Source organism: Gymnoscopelus braueri, assembly GCF_963280865.1.
Source record: "Gymnoscopelus braueri genome assembly, chromosome: 19".
Taxonomy (NCBI): Eukaryota; Metazoa; Chordata; class Actinopteri; order Myctophiformes; family Myctophidae; genus Gymnoscopelus; species Gymnoscopelus braueri.
The window spans coordinates 3768030-3791382 of record NC_137621.1 but is presented as its reverse complement, the minus strand read 5'-3'; the positions used below and the strand labels follow the sequence as shown (position 1 = coordinate 3791382).

General features: G+C 44.7%; 2 protein-coding genes across 2 annotated transcripts in view; one reads left to right on the top strand and one right to left on the bottom strand.

The window, feature by feature from the left end:
• LOC308075364 (C-type lectin domain family 4 member C-like) overlaps positions 1–23353 on the top strand; it is a 598318-nt gene that overhangs the window by 251962 nt on the left and 323003 nt on the right. The window lies entirely within an intron of this gene.
• LOC308074072 (transmembrane protein 120B-like) lies at positions 22284–23306 on the bottom strand (the record flags this gene model as incomplete). Its single annotated transcript, XM_080413408.1, has 1 exon — positions 22284–23306. One exon carries the CDS (start codon positions 23304–23306, stop codon positions 22284–22286), a length of 1023 nt encoding a protein of 340 aa, XP_080269534.1.

Here is a 23353-nt window from a genome sequence, read left to right as displayed (position 1 = left end):
AAAAGAGTGCTTGGAAGCTCTCGAAAGCGCTTTTGGAAGTGCTGAGTCCGGCGATGATCTCTACTTCGCATTCCGACTGATGCAACAGCCATCAGGAGAGAAGCTATCTGATTTCCTCAGGCGCCTAGAACGGTCTCTGACCAAAGTAATACAGAGAGGTGGCCTTCCTTCTAGCTGCATGGATAAAGCCAGACTGGAGCAACTGCTGAGGGGTGCTACTGCCTCAGATTTGATGCTGATTCAGCTGCGCTTGCGGGAAAGGAAGACAGCCCCGCCAACTTTTCTACAGCTCTTGAGTGAGATTCGCACTGAAGAGGAATACGAAGCATCTAGGAAGAAGCTCAGTGCCTCAGTATGCCGAATACATGCCAACCCAGAAGAGGATATGAAGCAAGCTGAGATCCAGAGCTTAAAGGCTGACCTAAAAGAGCTAAAGACAATGGTTGCATCAGTAGTGACCAAACAAGCCCACTTCAAGGAAGACTATACAGAGGCTACACACATGAGTACGCCACTTGTCCCAGAGAGCCACCAAGACTCTGAACTGGTTGCCTTGAAGAAAGAACTGAAACGAATGAAACAGAAAGTCAAGAACAAAGTAACTGAGCCAGATGCTACAGTTGCAGTTTCGACTATGGAGGCTTCAAACCAGGTCTCCAACTCCCCCAAAAGAACACCGAAAAGGTCAGAAAATAATTTTTGCTACCGGTGTGGCGAGAACGGGCATTATGCTACAAACTGTCGGAGCCCTGAGAATCAAGCCAAAGTGATAAAGAAGCTAATACAGGCGTTGAAGGTGAAAGAACAGCAGTCTGGTGATGCTCCAACCAGTGAATTTAACTGTCATGCCAAGCAAGGTGCTGTTACCACACCAGAGCCTGCTGGCATCCCTGAAGGTTTGATTGGCCCACCCAGCATTGTACCGCTGAAAGTGAATGGATATTCTTGTGATGCCTTGTTTGATAGTGGCTCTCAGGTGACCATTATATTCGAATCATGGTATCAAACCTACCTGTCTGATGTCCAAATACGTCCAGTGTCTGGTCTAGCCCTCTGGGGCCTAAGTGAGTCTGACCTCAGCTACCCCTACCGTGGTTATGTGGTGGTAGACCTTGAATATCCGGCGAAAGTAGCCGGTGCTGACAAGATTGTGACAGTACTCGCTCTTATCTGCCCCGGCCCCCGAACTGCAGACCAAACTTCTGTCATTGTGGGGACTAATGCCATTCATGTCCGACGCCTAGTGCAACAATGTAAGGAGAAGGGCATTGACATCACCCAGACACTGGGAATACAAGCTTGTCGCAGAGAGACAGAGCTAGCACCACGTGGCACTGCAACAGCCATTGAAGAGGAGGATGATATTGGCTGTGTGACATGGCAAGGCCCAGGCCCACTGACTCTACCTCCTGGTGGTGACTGCAGTGCAATCTGCAAAGTTGACTACAAACACCAAGTCAACAAAGAGATCCTGATGGTTGACTCATCTCCTACAGCTACACTCCCAGCTGGGGTGCTACTGCAGCCTATGGTGGTGCTCAGCGAAGAAGTGAACGTCAACCACTTCAGAATCCTGGTCCAGAATGAGTCGCTGACAGAGACCATCATACCAGTGGGAACTGTCATCGGACACATGTACCTGACTGACGCAGTCACTCCACTCACTACTTCCAAGACAACAGCACCAGAGTTTGATGCTAATCTGATCAACTTTGGAGACTCACCTGTCTCAGAGGAGTGGAAAGGAAGACTCCGTCAAAAGCTATCTACAAGGTCTCAGGTGTTCTCCCTCCATGAATGGGATGTCGGATTGGCAAAGGACGTAGAGCACATGATCCGGTTGTCAGATCCACGGCCGTTCAGGGAGCGCTCTCGGTGTCTGCCTCCAGCAGATGTTGAAGACGTGAGAAAGCACCTTCAAGAACTGTTGCGTGCAGGGATCATCAAGGAGTCTCGGAGTCCCTATGCATCCCCAATCGTGATTGTTCGAAAGAAGAATGGGACCATAAGGATGTGTATTGACTACAGATTGCTCAACAGCCGGACAATCCCAGATCAGTATACAACACCCTGTATTGACAATGTGCTTGACTCAATGACTGGAAGCAAATGGTTTTCCGTACTCGACCTGCGGAGTGGCTATTACCAAATTGCCATGGCCGAGGAAGATAAGGAAAAGACGGCATTCATCTGCCCACTGGGGTTCTTCCAGTTCAAAAGGATGCCACAGGGAATAACTGGAGCCCCAGCCACGTTCCAAAGATTAATGGAGAAGGCTGTGGGTGACATGAACCTGCTGGAGGTCCTAGTATACCTTGACGACCTGATAGTGTTTGGCCGAACGCTGGAAGAGCATGAAGAGAGACTTATGAAAGTCCTTGATCGTCTTGCAGAGGTTGGGTTGAAGATCTCAGTCGACAAGTGTCAGTTCTGCCTGCCCAAGGTGAAATACCTAGGACACATTGTGTCGGCCGATGGAGTCTCGCCTGACCCAACCAAGATTGAAGCAGTTACAGATTGGCCACAGCCTACGCAGCTAAAGGGTCTTCAATCATTCTTAGGCTTCTGTGGGTACTACAGACGTTTCATAGCCAACTATTCAGCCATCGTCAGGCCGCTGTCAGAGCTCACTAAAGGCTATGCCCCAAAGCAGTGGGGAAAGAAGCAAGAGAAAGACAGCACAAAGACTTACCTTAAGGAGTCTGAGCCCTTCGGTGAGAGATGGGACAAGTCCTGCACCGAAGCGTTCCACCAGATTATTCACTTTCTCACTCACGCACCTGTCTTGGCTTTCGCAGATCCCAACAAGCCATACGTCCTGCACGTGGACGCCAGCTTGAAAGGGCTCGGCGCAGTCCTCTATCAAGAGCACAGTCAGGGTCTGAGGCCAGTTGCATTCGCCAGCAGGAAGCTGAAACCACCAGAGAGAAACTACGCAATTCACCAGTTGGAGTTTCTATCTCTGAAGTGGGCCATAGTGGATAAATTCCATGATTATTTGTATGGTGCCAGATTCACAGTGCGTACAGATAACAACCCGCTTACGTACGTGCTCTCAACCGCCAAGCTTAGTGCTGTCGGGCACAGATGGCTGTCTGCATTGTCCACCTACGACTTCGATGTCAAGTACAGACCGGGCAGACACAACATAGATGCCGACCTGTTGTCCAGGATGATGACGGATGAAAGTGAAGAGGAATGGGAGATCATACCACAGACTGGTGTGAGATCCATCTGCAAGAAAGTCTGCATCCCTGGATCCTTGATACATTCACCAAGATATGTGGATCAGTTAGGAGCCTCTCCTGACTGTGTGCCTGACATCTATGCGTTCCCGATGCACTTGGAGCTGAAGTCGTTGGGCCAAATGTCAAAGCAAGACCTGATTAAAGCCCAAGAAGAGGATGCAGTCATCAGATCTGCTGTTCAAGCTGTAAAGCAAGGCAAATGGCCTGAAGGAAATGGGTCCAGCCCAGAACTGTCTCGTCTGAAGAAAGAGATGGGAAGACTGATGATGAAGGATGAGCTGCTGCATCGCTTAAGTAAGAGACCTTCTGGTCGCTATGCTCAGGCTTTCCCCACCAGAAATCAGAAAGCGCAGACAGTGGCGAAGATCCTGGTGGACAAGTACTTCCTCCATTATGGCCTACCAGCTCGGATCCATTCGGATCAAGGAAGAGATTTCGAGAGTCAGTTAATCAAGGAGCTCTTAAAGATGATGGGAATAAGGAAGTCACGGACCACTCCGTATCACCCTCAAGGGGACCCACAGCCCGAAAGGTTCAACCGAACTCTACTTTCCATGCTGGGAACTCTTGGCTGTGAGAAGAAACGGCAGTGGAGCAAACACGTCGGCTATCTAGTTCACGCATACAACAGTACCAAGTGCGATGCTACAGGGTACTCACCCTATTTCTTAATATTCGGAAGAGAAGCAAGACTTCCAATAGACTTGTGTTTTGGAACTTCTCCTGACGGGAAAGATGAAGCTTGCCATTCACGCTACGTAGCCAAGTTGAAAGAGGACTTGCAGAGAGCTTACAAGCTTGCCACTGAATCTGCTGACAAGACACACCAAAGAAACAAGAGGTCCTACGATAAGAGAGTCGGATTCCAGACCTTGGATATCGGCGACAGAGTGTTGCTGAGGAACTTAGGACTGAAGGGGAAACACAAGCTGGAGAGCCGGTGGAGCCCTATCCCTTACGTTGTGCTGGGAAAGATGCCCAATCTTCCGGTGTACAGAGTCGAACCTGAAGATGGAAGAGGAGGAGTAAAAACCCTTCATCGCGATCATCTCCTGCCGATTGGAGAGCTAGTGAGAATGCCGACTGTGAGTAAGGAGGAAAACTCACCTGTCAAACCAAGAACACGAGCTGAAACACAAAAGAGAACAACGAAAGTCTTACCTGAAGCACGGGAAGCTCTGCAAGAGTTACAGGAGCTGACAGATTCATCTTCCGAAGAGGAGCACTACCTACCTCAGAAACCGTACAGTACTTACCTGAAGGAAATCCTGCAAAGGGAGAAAGATACTGCCAGACCGTCAACCCTCGTCCAAGATGACAGTGATTCTCAACAGTCAGATGGAAATCCTGTTGAAGATGGCTTATCAGAGGATGAGAGTTCAGAAGAGGAGAACCACAGCGTGGGCGAAGTGGATATAGCTCAAGATGCCGTTCCTGAGGAAGAATGTGATCCTGAAGAAGAGGGTGATCCTGAGTCTAATAACCCTCACCACGACAATCAGACAGACATGTCTAATTTGACAAACAAACCTGAAAACCGCCCAAAGAGAAGCGTGAAACCAGTCATTAGGTTAACTTATGATGAGCCTGGTAAAGCAAGAGATCAGCCTATCACAATAGTTCATAGAGGTGTGATCATTACAATAGGCCAAAGTTAAGTTCAGTTAGTACATGCACCCTCACTACTCGTAACTTTTGACAGGTTATGTTTATTTGGTTTGATGAGGACATCAAAGCTTTTAGAAGGGGGAGGGTGTAACCCAGCTATTAAATAAGCTATACTTTAAATAGTATTAATATCATTTAATGAATGGTTTGTTTAAAAAGTGTTAAAAGCCTTTAAAAAGGTATGTGTTTTTGTTTAAAAGTAATGTTTTCCTGTTTATTCTGACCAGCATTTATGGGGTTAACATTCCTGTGGGGAACGTAGCTAGTAGAGTGTGTTGCTGCCCGGACGGGAGAGAAGGGGACACATGAAGAAAGAGAGGGAACGAGTAACGTAACCGAGTGGTTTCATTCAGAGACATTCTGGATGATATTATAAGTTTGCAGTGCACAGACCTGCGTGTATTTTGTGTCTTACATGAGTGTTTGCACAACAGTCAGTATAAGAGGACAAGCTGCACGTTTGGGACAACAAGAGGACTTTCTACACGAAATTCAGAGACTGTTGTTTTAGGTTGTGCTACATGATAACGCCAATGCTAACAAGCTCAGAGTGAGTCTAGAGTCAGTTCATAGCACGTGAACAGTCGTTTCTAGGCCCAGCTTAACTTCCACAGTTGGGCTGTTGATGTGAGAGTCTGTTGTTCTCTACTGGAGGACCCAAAGAGGACAATTCAATTAGAGTTTCAGCAACCAGGGCTTCACAAATAGTTCTCTGGCAACGTGGGAATAGAAGACTGTGTCTGGACTGCACTGCATGCTAGTCTGCTGCTAACCTGCACCTGTGAGTGACTGTTTGGAGTAACAAGGAACATTAAGGTATCACTCTTTTATTTCTGCTCACCAAGGAGTGAAGGGGCCAATGTGATTTGAGGCCACAACGCACCCAAGCAACGACCAGGCCTGCAACTTAACACTTGCATGACTAAGCTATCAATATGACCGATTTTGAGAATTTAAAGTGGATTATCTTCTCTCATGAAGCTCTGAGAAAGTTCCCCTTTCATGACTTTTCCTAAATATATGTTTCAAATCATCTCTGTTTTTTTTTTCTTCTGAAACGTATTATAAATATGAAATATATACCATATATACCATCCCAAACGTTATATTTCGGCTAAATTGACCGCTCTCCCTCTCTCTCCCCCAGGGAAGAGCAGTTCACACCTCTAGACCCCCCGCAGAGCGGCCCGTAGACGAGCTGCGAAGCGAGTCTATGCGAGTCGATGTTGCCATGTCTGCTTATTATAAGCGACTTTGGGCTTGTTTTTCGCGTCTTTCTATTATTATTAATATTATAATTATATATATAATTACATTATAATGGTAATACTTTTCTACTCCACTACAGCTCAGAGGCAAATCTTGTACTTTTACTTCACTACAACTATTTGAAAACTTTAGTTACTAGTTACTTTGCAGATATAAATATATTTTCATACTTGTTTAGATTAGAGCTTCATGCATTTTTATTAGGTATATATTTATATAGAAAGGTCTAACCAGGGACTGGTGTTGCAAATTAGCCTCGGCTATTACCCCAGCATTCATGCCTAACTGTTTTCTCAGGGCACAACGACGCATGCAGTAACATTTTCATAGACCTAACTTATTTCTCTCGCAAAATGTGGCGACCCATTTTACTTTCCCTTTCACTGCAAAGCGATGGAAAAAGATAGGATCTACAAGCATACAGCTTGTCACGCAGCAACTGTTTTATGCTTGAAGATCAGATATTTTGCGCAGGATTGAGCACATTTGTGGAACATAGCATTGTGTTCACTTGTTGCACGGGAGGAGGAGAGGAGACGCGTTTGTCAGCGACGTGGACAGCTGATAGAATGAGAGCTTTACGCTCAGACAATAATGTGAATATTATTATTATGAATAATAATAATATAGGTTTGTCACTGGGTTGTTTACAAGTTACTATAGTTCGCTTGCTGCTACTAAATCGAAAGCAGCATTACATCACGGTCATATTATGACAGTCATGACGAAACTTCAACCTGTTTTTTGCACTTTCTCCATTTACAGCCCGTACATCTACATAAACGTTCGGATTTCAAATATAAAGTTTTTATTCCGTGGCCACGGATGTTACAATTTACTTCGGGTGGGTATAAGTACCTGTAACTTCTGTATTGTTCAATGAAAAGCATTTTAATCCGATTGGCGGTCATTTTCTCATAGAGTTATAGTGTATCAGAGTGCAATTACACCTCCCAACCGATAGGGTCACTTAGTTGAAAGCATGGAAAAAATACGGAGAAAATGGCCACCGATCGGATTTAAATGTTTTTTATTGGACAATACGGAGAATATGGGTACTTATGGGTTACCCGAATAGAATTGTAACATCCCTGGCCATGAGGTAAGCACTTTATATTTGAAATCTGAACGTTTGTGTAGATGTATGGGGTGTAAATGGAGAAAGTGCAAACCTTTTGTTAACTTATAACTCGATCTCTTTGTGGTGAACGCTTGTGTTCAAGCATTGTGTTTTGTTCTCCACATCGATGTAGCGAAAATGTGTCCATATCACCTCTTCTCTTTCTCCCGAGCCCCGTGCAAAGCATTTTACCGTTTTATTTTGTAAAGTTTCGCTCTGAAATCTGAATCCTCCTGCCATTCATTTGACGGTGTGACTCTGTGTGTGTGTGTGTGTGTGTGTGTGTGTGTGTGTGTGTGTGTGCGTGCGCGGCTGCAACTTTAAAAGGGGGTGTGTGTGTGAGTGAGGAACAGCATGCCCTGCGCTGCTTATCAAAGGAGACAGGGAGTGACAAAATCATATAATAAATATATGATATAATATTTCGTCTCGTCTTTGTTCGTGAACTAAAATGACCATAGAGTTTAGTCCAGTCTTTATTTAGTGAACTACATTTTCGTCTCGTCTTTATTAGTCAACGAAATTGCATAATGATTTAGTCCCAGTTATTGTTTATTCATGGGTGGTGGTCTCGTCTCGTCTTCGTCCTTTGAAAAATGTGCGTTGACGAACATATTTCGTTTCGTTTTCGTTAACGAAATCAACACTGCATGGAAGTAAAAATGGATCCCCACATACACAAATCACAAATCATGATGACATATAGGAGACAGATAGAAATACACACTAGCCTACTGCCTACACTTTCATAGACCTGCCTGCTTATTTCTCTCTCAAAATTTGGCAACCCATGTTCAACTCTCATCTTTTTAGAAGACAATGGAACCCCCCACTGTTTGGGGGAGAAAGTGTGAACTAGTCTGGAGAACAGAGGGAGACAGTGGCCAATAGGATAGCCTGATTTGGGGATCAAAATGATCTTTTTTCAGGCTTGGTGGAGGAGTATGAAACCTCAGTCATGCGAGTGTTAAAGAGTTTTGGGATAACTAGTATAGTTTTGCCGGCTTTAAGGTTGTGTGTGAGTGTGTGTGTGTGTGTGGGCCCACAAATTATAATAGTGTCCTTAAGTGACTTGGGGTTGAAAGAAAGTTGGTACACTTTTAAAATATATTCTTTGAAGAAGGTATATTATTTTTTGGTATTTGTCATTAAGGTTTTGAACCGGCACAGTGTTGAAAGAACATTGAAAAGTGTTGTTTACATTTATATGTCTATTCTATTTTCTATTTTGCACAATCATTGCACAAACAACTAAATAATTGAGATTTATATTTTTCTAAATACTTTGTGGTGTGAATTAATTTCATTGTACCTTTTAGATAGAGGGTCCATTTGGTTACAGACCTAAGTAGTTATATTTGAAGCTAAGCAAGGCTTATTTTATATACTCTGGGTTAAAAACTGCATGAAAAGGTCAATTGATAACATTGTGACTTTAAAAACTGCTTTTGCATTTATTATTATAAAAGAGATCCAAGATAATTAATCTTAAAGTTAATTAAGTTAATTAAGTTAATCAGAGTTAAGATAATTTATTTAAAAGAACTCAAAAGCCCTCCCCTCAACCACGTGACGATCGAGGGGACCGCTACAATAGCATGTTCCGTTCTTTAGCTAGAGGTAGTTGAATACAGCTTGGTTTCACCAAAAACAGACATTTTTTTTTAGATTCAGAGTTATGGCCGTTTTAGTAAAAGGACACACTTTAGATGCATAAAATGATTTCAAAAGTCTTTGACATATATTTTGCGCCTTCATTGACATCAGTCATGTAAACAATATTTGTTTATAAAATAAATATGCTTTAGATTGTACATTTATCGCTCTGTTGCACTCCAAAGTGAATGAACATGAACACTGAAGTGACTATTTTCAGTCTTTTTTCTTTTTTTTTACTATATGATAAAATAAATAATCATTCCAAGTTCAACATCAATAAATGGTGCAATTAGTGCAAAAATAAATAAATACAAATAAAATCTTTGCCTGTGTGTGTGTGTGTGTGTGTGTGTGTGTGTGTGTGTGTGTGTGTGTGTGTGTGTGTGTGTGTGTGTGTGTGTGTGTGTGTGTGTGTCTCAAGACTTGGCATTATATGTGCCAAATGTTTGAGTTTGTTTACACACCATTATCATTTTTCACACACACACACACACACACACACACACACACACACACACACACACACACACACACACACACACACACACACACACACACACACACACACACACACACACACACAGGGAGAGGTTTTGGCTGACTCATCTTTCAAGATGGAACAGTTTTAGGAGATGTAAGGATTTAATTTGACCACCAGAGGGGGACCCTCCTAACCTCCTAAATGACTTCTTCTTATATGAATAAATGAAGTCCTCTTATAATTTAGGTTAGGTGGATCCCTCTGGTGGTCAAATTAAATCCTTACATCTGTATTGGATTCATCTAATCCAGTAGACATTGATGACCCCTGATAGAAACCATATATAGACATATAGACTGTATGAACGGTAAGTGAGGCCTCCCTCAATACACACCGTGCTTTCTGTGAATCCCATGCATACAGCACTGAGATCCAGATAGCATCTATGACATAAAACAATCAAATTAGAAAATGTTTGACTTTTTAGAGTGAAACAGTCTTACAGTATATACAGCCTTATTTTGACTAGCCGTAGGGTCCATTTGGTTTCCTTCAGATTAGGACAGTGATTTCACTGGTTCCATTTGTACACACAAGAGTACATACCTGCAAGTTTGCAATTGTATATCTATGATAAAAAGTGAGTTCCTAGCATGCTCTGTTCTTTAGCTATTGGTAGTTGAATATAGCTTGCTTTCACCAACAGTCTTTTATACAGCCTTATTTTGACCACAACACCCAGTCCCCCATAACTCTTGAGTGTGTGCAAATGGAACCAAATGGACCCGTATTGTCCATTTGGTTCCATTTGTACTGTAATTCTAATTTAGGGCTAGCTATTTATGTGTATGTCTATGTCCAGGTTTTCTTCAGATTAGGACAATGTTTTCACTGGTTCCATTTGTACACACAAGAGTTACATACCTGGTAGTTTGCAATTGTATTTCTATGATATAAAACCAACAGTCTACCGTCTACAGAAAATGTTTGAAACGACTCAGGCAGACACATTTGAACACACTTTATATGGCTTTCACATTTTCAAGTACAACTTTTTCAAGTACCTTTAAATTTTATATACAAAATGACAATATATCATCATTGTGTGTTTTGCCTGGCCAGCACATCGATGTCTCCTCAGAGGCAGAGGTGGTCCCCGTGAGGGTTCTGAGAACGTGAAGGCATAGATGTCTTGTACCGACAGAGATGGCTCCACGTCCTCAGATCCCTCTGGGGCAGTGAGAGACATTAGCAGCACATTTACTGCCAACTGTTGGCTGGCTCAGAGCATAATAAATCATAAATCAAAGTCAAAATAAATACAAAATGAAAATAAAACAAAAGTGCATTTTAGCATAAGCATAATCGATATAAGACGTGAAGGCATAGATGTCTTTCACCGACAGAGATGGCTTCACGTACTAATCATAAATCAAAATAAATGTGCCAACTGTTGGCTGGCTCAGAGCATAATCGATATAAGACGTGAAGGCATAGATGTCTTTCACCGACAGAGATGGCTTCACGTCGTAAATCAGAGTAAAAATAAATACAAAATAAAACTAAAACAAAAGTGCATTTTAGTAAGTAAAACAAACAAATACAATCAAAATGATTCAAAAATACTTCTCCATAGTGTGGTAATCATGGAAGCATTTAGCATGGAGGGGTACCAAACAGCTTTTGCACTGTAACCTTGACTCACTCCGAGTCCCTCTCCTCTTACAAACTCTGCACCATTTTGTTGGGCCCTCTTTTTTGGCGGTGGGGGGGGCATCGACAAGCTTATGGACTTTCATATTGCCACTCAATCGGTCACGAGGTTCGAGCGATCTTGGTGCATAAGGACGCAGGCGGGGGGCAGGGGGGGGCGGAGGGGGCCCCTGACGGCGGGTGCGGGCAGGGGGGGGCGGGGGGGGGGCAGGGGGGGTGCAGGATGAGGCTGCTGGTGAGGCTGCTGGCGAGGTTGCTGCTGGCGAGGTTGCTGCTGGCGAGGTTGCTGCTGACAGGCGGCCGGGGGGGGGACAGGCGGGTCTGCTGGGACATCTTGTGGGGGGGTATAATCTGCTTCCACTGGGGCATATCTCACAGCGGTCCAAGATTTGACAACACTGAGGATGAAGTCGAACATGCATTTACAGTTGCTACCTGGATTCCTTGCCTTGTGGAGTATGAATGCGTTATACATGCTGATCTGGAATAGGTAGACCACAAACTTGTTGCTCCACTTGGCTGTCTTCCTCATGAAGGGATAGTAGCTTAGGTTTTGGTCTAGCCGATCAACAGCGTTCATGCTCTTATTGTATGCCAGGACACAAACTGGTTTCTCCTGTGGCACTTTGTCTCTGTGGTGTTTCTGCCTCACAAGCTGGGTCCCCATCTCATCCTTGTGCTGGGTTGTGATCAATCGAACGATGCGTTTGTCTCGCCAGGCCAATAACATCACTTTGCCATTGTGAAGCATCTTCCGTTCTCCCACTCTCAGGCTGGACATCGTCACATCCTTCATGGCTTGTGGTTCACCTCTGTTGAGCCTCATAGTACCACAGGCATGCGTGTTGTTCTGAAGGAGGAGTTCATACAGGGCCACTGAGTTATAGTAGTTGTCCATAAACAAAGAAAACCCGTACCCTGTAAGACCCTGCAACAGAAAAGTGACTGTGTCTGTTAGTGAGGAGTACTGTCCAGAATATGGCTTCATTGCGTAGCAGTACCCCGTTCCAGAATCACACAGAATGTATGACTTTATTCCATACTTGGTGGGCTTCTGTGGGTTGTACACTCGGAATGCTAGGCGTCCCCTCCACAGAAGCATCCCCTCATCGATGCTGATGTTGAGACCTGGAACAAACATCTCCTTGAATTTGTCCGTTAGGTACAGCAAGACCGGGTTGATTTTACAAAGCCTGTCAACAACAGCAACCTCGCCAGCAGCTTCCGCAGCAGCAGCAGCAGCGGCAGCAGCAGCAGCGTCAGCCTCATTGTTTGTGAAGTGAAGAAACCGCCAGATAATCTGGAACCTGTTGCGTGGCATGTTTTGGCCGAAGAACGGTGTGAGTAGAGGGTCATCGGTCGACCAATAGTGCGCTAGATCAGGCTTTCGCACAAGGCCAGTGAGGAACAACAGGGCGAAAAAGTTTTTCAGTTCTCCCACTGAAACCGGTTTCCAGAGCTTCACTCTGCTATGTGGATGCTGCGCCACTTCTTCATCAGACCTGGCCTGGATGAACGCTAGAGCATAAATGTTAGTTTGCTCAACGATCATCCCTAGCAGCTCATCAGTGAGGAAAAGCGCCAGAAAGTCCACAGGAATGGTCGACTGCAACTCAGCTGCAGCATTTCGAGGACCTGGACTAGCGGTGAAGGGGATGTCTGCCCTAGGTTCCCAATCGGTGTCCTTCCACACAGTCGCTACAGCTGGGGGCCTACCACCACGTCCTGTGAATTACAGAAATACACAATTACCATAAAATACATCTTTTTTATTTGTGTGGCTATAGGATCATGTAGAATACAGAGGGACAGTGTAGTGTCCCAGTAAACTAGGATCATAATGATCATAGATATACAATTGCAAACGTATGTAACTCTTGTGTGTACAAATGGAACCAGTGAAATCAGTGTCCTAATCTGAAGAAAACCTAGACATACACATAAATAGCTAGCCCTAAGTTACCATTACAGTACAAATGGAACCAAATGGACCCTACGGGTCCATTTGGTTCCATTTGCACACACACTCAAGAGTTATGGGGGACTGGGTGTTGTGGTCAAAATAAGATCTTCCAATCCAAAACAGGATTTAGCGGGATGGAACACAACGCCAAGTCAACCCCCAGAAAGACTGATCATCAAATCATACATATCAATAATATTGTTGTCAAATGGAAGCCTATGTCAAAAACAGTTACTTTTGAATACATGTGTAGTGTCTCAGTAAACTATAGAATCATTGAAGAATACAGAGAGACAGTGTAGTGTCTCTGTGAACTATAGGATCATAGAATACAGAGAGACAGCCATAGGATATATTTATATGAAAATATGACTAAAACTAAATGGAATTTTATTCAACAGACTATAACTAAAACTGAATCAAAATGTGTTGTCAAAATCATGTGTGGTACAGCTGTGAAAACGGTCTTACCTCTTTTACGGCCGACAGGTGGTACTGCGGTTGAACGCGATGGCCCTGCTTCCTCCAAATCCATCATGTCTGAAATCAAAGTAAAACATCAAATAGTTTGGTAAATACGATGTACAATGATCTTCACTGCCAGCATGTGGTGGTGCATTACTTTGTGGAACTTAGAATGAATGACATTTATCATTGCAGAGTGGGGTTGTAGCCATTTTGTATTACTGTGGTAAATCTGAATGCAAATAAGTACAACATGGCACAACATATCATTGTGTGTGTGACATTACTGGCAGAAATAACATTGTACTGTAATGGTCATTTAGAATGGAACCAAATGGACCCGTTATGAAGAAAATGCCATCTATAAAAACCAACGAACCAAGAAGTTAGACACTGATTTCACTGGTTCCATTTGTACACACAAGAGTTACATACCGAAAATGTTTGAAACAGACTCAAGTCTTACCTCTCCTACAACTAGCAGACTGTCTATGGTGAGATGACGACTCTGCACCATCCGACACATATTCGTCGTCTGAAAGTAAACAAGATCAAACACTGTTGATGTTGATGGACATAAGGTGACCTTAGTCCCCTTTGATGAATTTTATTATGATGGTGGGGGCCTCGGTGCACCTGGCCTCAACCCCAAAAACTAAAGCCATCAAAGGGATTTGAAAATCATTGTTGACATGTCCTCATGTCGACCCACAACAGCATCAAAACATTTGTTGACCATGTCTCTTCCCTTTGAAGTATGCCTCCCCCCCCAAAAAAAACTGATCTACAAAAATCTTTGTTGACATGGCCTCATGTCGACCCATAACTGTATCAAAACATTTGTCATGAAATGACCACCCCCCCCCCCAAAACCCCCCCCCCCCCCAGATCTACAAGTCAACAAATTCATAGGCTACATCGTCAACATAATCAAATAAGTCACATGCATATAGATAGATACAGAATAAAATAAATACATATTTTATAACTGGCTGACCCAGAGTGCAATATCCTAGAAATCCACACCGGGCTACATTGTGTGTGTGTGTGTGCGGGATAGCGACGCTAAAAACGAGTCGTTTTTAGGCGAACATTCAATGATCATACCGGTGGTGGTCCCGAGGGAGTAGTTTAGGACATGGTCTCCAATAGGCATATTCGCCTAAAAACGAGTCGTTTTTAGGCGAACATTCAATGATCATACCGGTGGTGGTCCCGAGGGAGTAGTTTAGGACATGGTCTCCAATAGGCATATTCGCCTAAAAACGAGTCGTTTTTAGGCGAACATTCAATGATCATACCGGTGGTGGTCCCGAGGGAGTAGTTTAGGACATGGTCTCCAATAGGCATATTCGCCTAAAAACGAGTCGTTTGGTACCATTTTATATGTCGATATAAGGTTGATTAGTGCCCCACAGACTTTATACAAATATCAGGTACAAAAAATAGCCGATTTACAAGCTCCCAACGCGTCGCAGCGCGAGGCGTTGTGAGCTTGTAGATCTGCTATTTTCAGAGTGCAACCAAAAGGTAAAATATGATAAAAAAAATAATATATATATATATATATATTCTTCGCCTTGCCGATCTCTGCATGAGTAACAACTTGGTCATCGGCGGTACCATCTTCCCACACAAGAACATCCATAAGCTCACATGGAAGTCACCTGATGGTAGGACCATCAACCAAATTGACCACATTATCATAAATGGTAAATGGCGCAGGTCACTTCAGGATGTTAGAGCTTATCGGGGAGCAGATGCCTTTAGCGACCACTACCTAATCGCTGCCACCATCAAACTCAAGTTGAAGAAGTCAATCCCACAAGGCCACCGGCAGAAGAAACTGGACATTGCAAAACTCCAGTATCCAAAGAAAAACAAGGAGTTTGTGTTGGAACTCAGAAACCGCTTCAGCACACTAGAGGCTTCCTCAGAAGAAGAAGAACCCACCTTAAACAGTAAATGGAAGGCCATCAAAACCATATATTCTGAAACAGCACAAAAGGTCCTGGGCTTCAAACAGAAGGGGGCCAAAGAATGGATATCTGCTAACACTTGGCAGAAAATTCAAGAGAGAAAGCAGTTGAAGGCAAAGGCTCTGAACACCAAGTCCCAACGACTCCTTGAGAAAGCCAACATGTCCTATAAAAACAAGGACAAAGAGGTGAAGAGGAGTGCCAGGAGAGACAAGAGGGTCTTTGTTGAACACCTGGCAAGTGAAGCCGAGAAGGCTGCAGCCTATGGAAATCTGGGCACAGTGTACAAGATCACCAAGCGACTCTGCGGCAAATGTACAAACCAAACTACCCAAGTCAGGGACAAGAATGGCAACATCTGTACATCAGAGCGCGAACAAGCAGCTAGATGGGTCCAACACTTCCAGGAAGTACTCAACCTCCCTGAGCCAGAAGAACCAGCCAACATCACAACAACAGATGATATCCTGGAAATCAACATCAACCCCCCTGACTCTGCTGAGGTTAAAGCCGCCATCCTAACCCTAAAGAGTGGCAAAGCATGTGGCATTGATGCCATCCATGCTGAGATGCTGAAGGCCGACGTCCCTACATCAACTCGAGTGCTGACGGACCTCTTCCAAAACATTTGGAACAGTGACACCATCCCTGAAGACTGGTCCAAAGGTCTTATTGTCAAAATCCCCAAGAAGGGCGACACCAAGAACTGCGACAACTGGCGTGGAATCACACTATTATCAATTCCAAGCAAGGTGTTCTGCAGAGTCCTTCTCAACAGGATGGAGACTGCCATTGACGCCAGGCTTAGACAGGAGCAAGCAGGCTTCAGGAAGGGAAGAGGATGTATGGACCAAATCTTTGCGCTGCGAAACATAATAGAGCAGTGCCTGGAATGGAACACACCCCTCTTCATCAACTTCGTGGATTTCAGGAAGGCCTTCGACAGTGTCCACCGAAACACCCTCTGGAAGATACTGCACTCCTATGGAATACCATCAAAGATTATCTCCATCATAAAAACATTCTATGAACAGTTTGAGTGTAGTGTCATCCTCGGAAGTAACCTCTCTGAGTGGTTTCCTGTGCAGTCCGGAGTGAGACAGGGGTGCATCATCTCTCCTATCCTCTTCCTTGCCGCCATAGACTGGATTACCACCAACACCACAGCTGACAGACCCAGAGGCATCCAATGGACTCTATTCTCCCAGCTGGAAGATCTTGACTTCGCTGACGATCTTGCTCTCCTATCAACCAACCACAACAACATGCAGGCTAAAACTGACAGGCTTAACAACTTTGCCAGACAGGTCGGACTCAGTATCAACACCTCCAAAACACAAGTGTTGTGTGTCAACACCATCCCCACAGGACCCGTCCTGGTTGATGAGGAACCACTTGCGTTTGTGGAAGATTTCACTTATCTGGGCAGCCTCCTCAGTAAGGACAGCGGGGCATCAAAAGACATTAAGGCAAGGCTGGGAAAGGCTCAGGGTGCCTTCTCCCAACTCCGTTCAATCTGGAGATCAAAGCAGTACAGTCTTAAAACCAAGATGCTCCTATACAACAGCAATGTCAAGTCTGTTCTGCTGTATGGTTCCGAGAGCTGGCGAGTGGTCAAAACAGACATGAGGAAAATGGAAGTGTTCCACAACAGATGCCTCCGACGAATATGCCAGATCTTTTGGCCTAATAAAATCTCCAATAATGAACTGTACAAACATACAAGGAGCCGGAGCATCACCAAGGATATTACACACAGACGCCTGAGATGGCTGGGACATGTGCTGAGGATGGAGCAGGACCACATCACAAAGGTTTCCTTAAAATGGACACCACCAGGCAAAAGAAAACCTGGGAGGCCCAAAACCACCTGGCGCAGAACTGTGACACAAGAGCTGGAACAGATGAACCTGTCATGGGGAGAGGCGCAACATGCTGCCAGGGACCGAATGCAATGGAGAGCGCTCATTGAAGCCTTATGTCCCATTGGGGACGAAGAGGAGTAAGTAAGTAATATATTCTTACCACTGGTAAACGGATCAAGACATCTTTTCCTTGGGCTTGGCTCCCAGCTGCCAGAGCAGTCCGAATCGGAGCTCTCTTCACCGTCAGTAGTATCTGGGTCTGGGCGATACGACGCGGTTCTCTGTCTGCCGCTACGACGCAACCCGTGCCCGGGATCGATGTCTGGTACCGGTGGGTTCGTGTCCTCAGGCTCAGCCTCAGATACCGCCACAGGTGGTGGGGGAGGTGGTAGGGGTGGAGGTGGTCGCCACGAGGGTTCTGTGGTCGTGAAGGCATAATTGTCTTTCACCGACAGAGATGGCTTCACGACCGCAGATCCCTCGGGTTCCGGTGGTGGCGGAGGTGGTTGCTTTGTAGCCCTCAGTGCCGGTGCCGGTCGCCGACGGCGCCGGGGGACGGTCGAAGACACCGATGTCTCCTCAGATCCCTCGGGGACAGTCTTCGCCTCCTCGGATCCCTCCGATGGCGGAGGTGGTCGCGACGAGGGTTCTGTGGTCGTGAAGGCATAAATGTCTTTCGCCGACAGAGATGGCTGCACGACCACAGATCCCTCGGGGATATTGGGAGCCTTCATCTCCGCCTTTATCTCCGCGGATCCCCCAGGTGGTGAAGGTGGTCGCGGGGGAGCGGTGAAAGACGCCACCGCCGACGGCTTCTCGTCCTCCATGGGTCGTGGTGGTTCCTCCACAGGTCGTGGTGGTCCCGAGGGAGCCGTGAAGGACATGGTCTCCAAAATTGTTCGTTGGGTCGGGTCCCTCCGAAGCCGTTTGGCCTTGCATTTCTTTCCCACAGCCGGCATATTCGCCTAAAAACGAGCGACTCGTTTTAGTCCCTAAAAACGAGCGACTCGTTTTAGTCCCGACTCCCACCTATAACAAATGTACGCCTACTACTACTATACTATATAAATATATATATATATATAGGTATATATATGTATATATATATATATATATCTTACTCTCTCCTCTCACACTTTCTCTCTCTCTCTCTCTCTCTCTCTCGCTCCTCGTTCTCTGTCTGTCTCGCTCCTTCTTTGTCTCAGTCACCGTCTCTCGCTCTCTTTCTCTGTCTGTCTCTGCTGGTTGTTTGTTTAGAATGCCACAAGGAATGCGTCTCTGCACCCGGATTTGTAGTGTTTTGCTCAGATCACGTGACTTTTACGATCATGTGACTTTTCTTTTGTCGTAGAAGCTTAATATTAATACACAAGTTGTGGAATATTGCAATCTACCTTATACCAATGAAAAGACCTAAAAACGAGTTAACTCGATCTAGGCAATCAAGCGATGGATTCTAAAAACGAGTTAACTCGATCTAGGCAATCAATGTGTTAAGGACCACTGCTCCACACTACAAACCTGGCTTTGTACTGTGAAGCAGTGGTCCTCAAATGGCCCACTTAAAGAGGTCCCTTTGAGGAGGGGGGCCTTGAAGACCGTAAAGTTAACAGGACCCCCACCCCGTCCCTTCCTAGGGTCCTCTGACCACCAGGAGTTAAAAGTATATTTCCTTGAATAGAGCCACCTAGCAGTTAATATCACAGTTCAAGCTCCTTCCTGAAGCTAGAGACCAGAATAATGATTGTGTTGACATCATTGATTATACTTGTTTCAGGCAGCATTGCAATTAATATGTTTTACCTCAAATATATTATGAATATTGCTCGTGTCACATGCAGCCTATGTTTTGTCGAATCAGATTATGGGGACTGAGTCTGGCGGCCGTTTTCCAAATTGTGTTTTTTACACAAAAAAAAAATATGCAATTATACATACAAGCTTAAGGAACAAGAGAAGTAACTTCTCATTATAAACCACATTGTTTCAGAGGATATAGACACCAATAACAAATATAATATAAATACTGCATACATATAAATTCCACTAAAATAGTTATATTCTTGTCATCTGGACTTTACCAACCAAGTGTAGCTTAAGTTATTAACAACAGCTTGAACAACATATCTATAAGCCACAGAGGGTTGCTCATGCATGCTGTGTTGCAAGTAATTATGTCTAGATATCTAAGTATGGCAAACAATAATAATCCTATACTATCCTTATTGATTGATTAGATGCTTATATTAACCACTTAGCCCTGTTTTATTCTTTAGTCATACGATTGTCACACAAACATAACTATCTACAAGCACAGAAGTTAGTGTTATTGTGATGTGGTGTGTCCTTGTAGATCTGCTATTTTTGCAATTAATGAACATTTCTGCCAATAATTACATGACAAGTGTCATGAATCGTTCCTGTTGCCCAGGCAGCCTATACGGGCTTAAAGGACATTGATCAAAGTCAAACTTATTGCTTCAGTTATTGTCTCCGCCAGGCCGAAAGGCATGGCGAGGGTATGTTTTACCCCCTGTCCGTCCGTCCATCTGTCTGCGAGCAGCTAATCTCCGGCACCGTTGGCCCGGTCGCTCCGAAACTGTGCACACACACTCCCTTGGATCCCAATTCAGAACCTCTGCCCCAATTTTTCACATGGGCCTGTTATAGCGCAAACCAGGAGGCCGATTTGTGCAAAACCCATTTACTCCTACAGATTGTATCCAAACGTCATGCACATCGGTACACAGTATCTCTATAGTCATGTGATCAACACGGATCTGTCCGATTTCCCATATTCCATCCTCATTGACTAAAGTTGGCTTCCAAAGTTTGGAGGATTGGTCCGTTTTGAACAAAATGCCTTAAATCATGAACGCAGCTGCAAGTCAGCTGGAGAAATGTAGGATCTCAGAGAACCGTCCTGACTGACATATCTCGGTATGGAAGTGCGTAGCTCTTCCCAGGAATCTACTCAGCGAGTGCACCACAGGGAGCTCTCTCCTGTCCCAGCAGGATGCGTGCGACAGCAGGTGCTTGAGTAGGGCAACGATAATTACTGACAAACACCTTCGCCAGTAACAGACTGTGATTATGCAAAATGTAATAAGTCAGTGGTTCTCAAACTTTTTCATGTCAAGGACCCCCAAAATGATATTGTATTTGGCCACGGACACCCAGCTCAAATATTTTGTTCCAGGGACCCCCCAGTAGCAAAAATGTGGGTTACAAATGTTCGCTTTAAAACATATATTCAAAGGTTTGCACAAATGTTCACGATTTTTCAAAAATAGCAGATCTGCAAGCTCATAGGGCGGCACTCGGTGCCGCGCTATGAGCTTGTATATCTGCTATTTTTGAATAGCCAAAGTATAAAAGGTTAACATTTTTGTGACGCTATATTAACACATTTTGCTGGGGACCCCCTGGAACCCCCCCACAAGGACCCCTGAGGGTCCCCGGACCCCACTTTGAGAACCAATGGAATAAGTCCAACCCAGGACTCAAGGCTCAGAAAGGGTTTTACTTTTATCACATGCTGCTATGTCAGAGCCCTGAGTGGTTAAAAAAAAAAAAGAACAATACAAATCATCATCATACCTACCTGCACATTATCTTTATTTCTATCTCATCTATGATAAAGGTTCTGAATTACATCCAGTATTATTTTCATTTTTATTCTGTTGTATTGTTGAGCTGGGGAACAGGTCCCAGCAACATTTCACTGCTTGCACCTGTACTAGATGTTCTGGCTGCTAAGCGGCTTTCAAATCTAAATTTAAAGTGGTCTCCATACATCAGTGGTTCTCAAAGAGGGGTCCGGGGACCCCCAAGGGTCCTTGAGGGAGTTCCAGGGGGTCCCCAGCTAAATTATGGATAGTTAGGAACCAAATGGACCCTTGAGGGTCTGTAACTCTGAGAGTGAACAAATGGAACAAAATGGACCCGTTAAGATCCATTTGGTTCCATTTGTACTCTCTCAGAGGTAAATTAACATTGACTTTACAATATAAATGTGGGTCCCAGAGATAGAAATGGCCTTAAATGGGGGTCCGTAGCCCTAATGCATGTCAAACTGGGGGTCCTTGAAATTAAAATGGTAGAGAATCACTGTTAGAGCCGTATAAATCTTCTCTTATGGGGGTCCCTGGCATATATTTTCAAATGGGGGTCTGCGGGCTAATAAGTGTCAATTTAGGGGTCCTTGACATGAAAAAGTTTAAGAACCACTGCCATACATGTTTATTATACCCACCCCGTCCACCTACAAGGCACTTCTTATATAGTATAGGATGAGTATAGGACAAATAAATCCCTCTTGATTCTCTTGAGCTTTTGTCCTTTCATGGCCCTACTACTCTATAGTATGCACTATAGTCCTGTGGTTCTCAAAGTGGGGTCCAGGGACCCCCAAGGGATCCTTGAGGTGATTCGAGGGGGTCCCCAGTATAGGAACCGAATGGACCCTTACAGGTCTGTAACTCAGAGAGTGTACAAATGGAACCAAATGGACGGGTTCCATGCGTATACTCTCAAAGTTAAATTAACACAGATGATTTAGCATTGTAAACCGGGTACCCAGAGAATTTAATTAAATGGGGGTCTGTGGGTGTAATGCATATCAAATTGTCCTTCCTTGCCATTAAAATATTTGAGAATCACTGCTATGACCCAACACATCTTCTCTTATGGCGGTCCCTGGCATATGTTTTCAAATGGGGGTCAGCGGGCTAATATGTGTCATTCGGGGGCCCTTGACACGTTTGCAAACCATCGCTATAGTCTATTCAGCAATCTTATGCGTCACAGTTTTACTTAGTCAACGTCCGAGTCGTCTCTTCAAGCTTTTATACTCAGTCCAGTTTTTGCGCCACTTCCTCCTCTAGTTTTTTCGTAAGTTTCTGGTGAACGACCCGCAGCGTGGTGAGAAAATTCCCCAAGAACAGGACAAGAAACGCCAAGGCCAGCATGTACACCTGCCACTCCTTGCAGTCCTCCTCGTGTGCCATTCGGAACAACGTCACCGAGATGTAGAGGTGACAGAAATGGCCAAGAAACAGAAAGGGCAAGAGGAACGAGAGACCCCTCCACATCCAGGACTGGAATCCCTCTACCGTGAGATCCATCTGGTTTCTCTCTCCCAAGGCTCGCAGCCGGTACAGGCACCCGCTCTGGTAGTAGTACTGCAGGAACTGGACAAAGTTCTGGTAGATGTGGAAGGCAAGGAACTGGCTCCGGAACCTCTGGTACATGGTGCCCTCGGGCCAGGTGAGCATGACGCCTGACAGAAAAGTGGACACGTAATGCTGGATCACCCACCAGCCTTTGATCCTGGACCCGTTGCTTTTGAGAATGCTTTCCCTTATAGTCAAGGTGCAGTAATACCACACCAGCAAGAAGTTGAATATTTCGTCCGTGATCCGGAAATTGATGACGAAGAAACAGGTGATGGCCATGAACATCAGAATCATCGTCATGTAAAGCTTGAATTTCTCATATTCTTCTTTGTAGGCAAACTTTGCCTGGTCGCTGAGAAGTGTGACGTTTACGTTGCCCAGGACCAATTTGAGGTACAAGCCATTATTCTTCGGTAAATAGGCTTCCATATCAAAGAACACATTTTCCTTGTGATCGATTTGTGTCCGGATATCCTTTATTAGTTTCAGTTCGCTTTCATCACAAGTCTGCGCACACTTTGTCAACTTGTATCTGAGGTCTTTGAGGGATTTCCTCTGTTTGGTGATGGCGGCACTGCATGTCGCTTGAAGATACGTGAGCTCCTCGAGTTTTTGCTTGTATACTTTGTCAGTTTCCTGCAATTGTTGATATTCGTTGTCAGTTTCTTCCCTCTCCGTCTGAAATGCCGGCAGTGACATTGTGGCGCCTGATGTTTGCTGCAGAAGAAAGGTTATCCTCTAGTTCC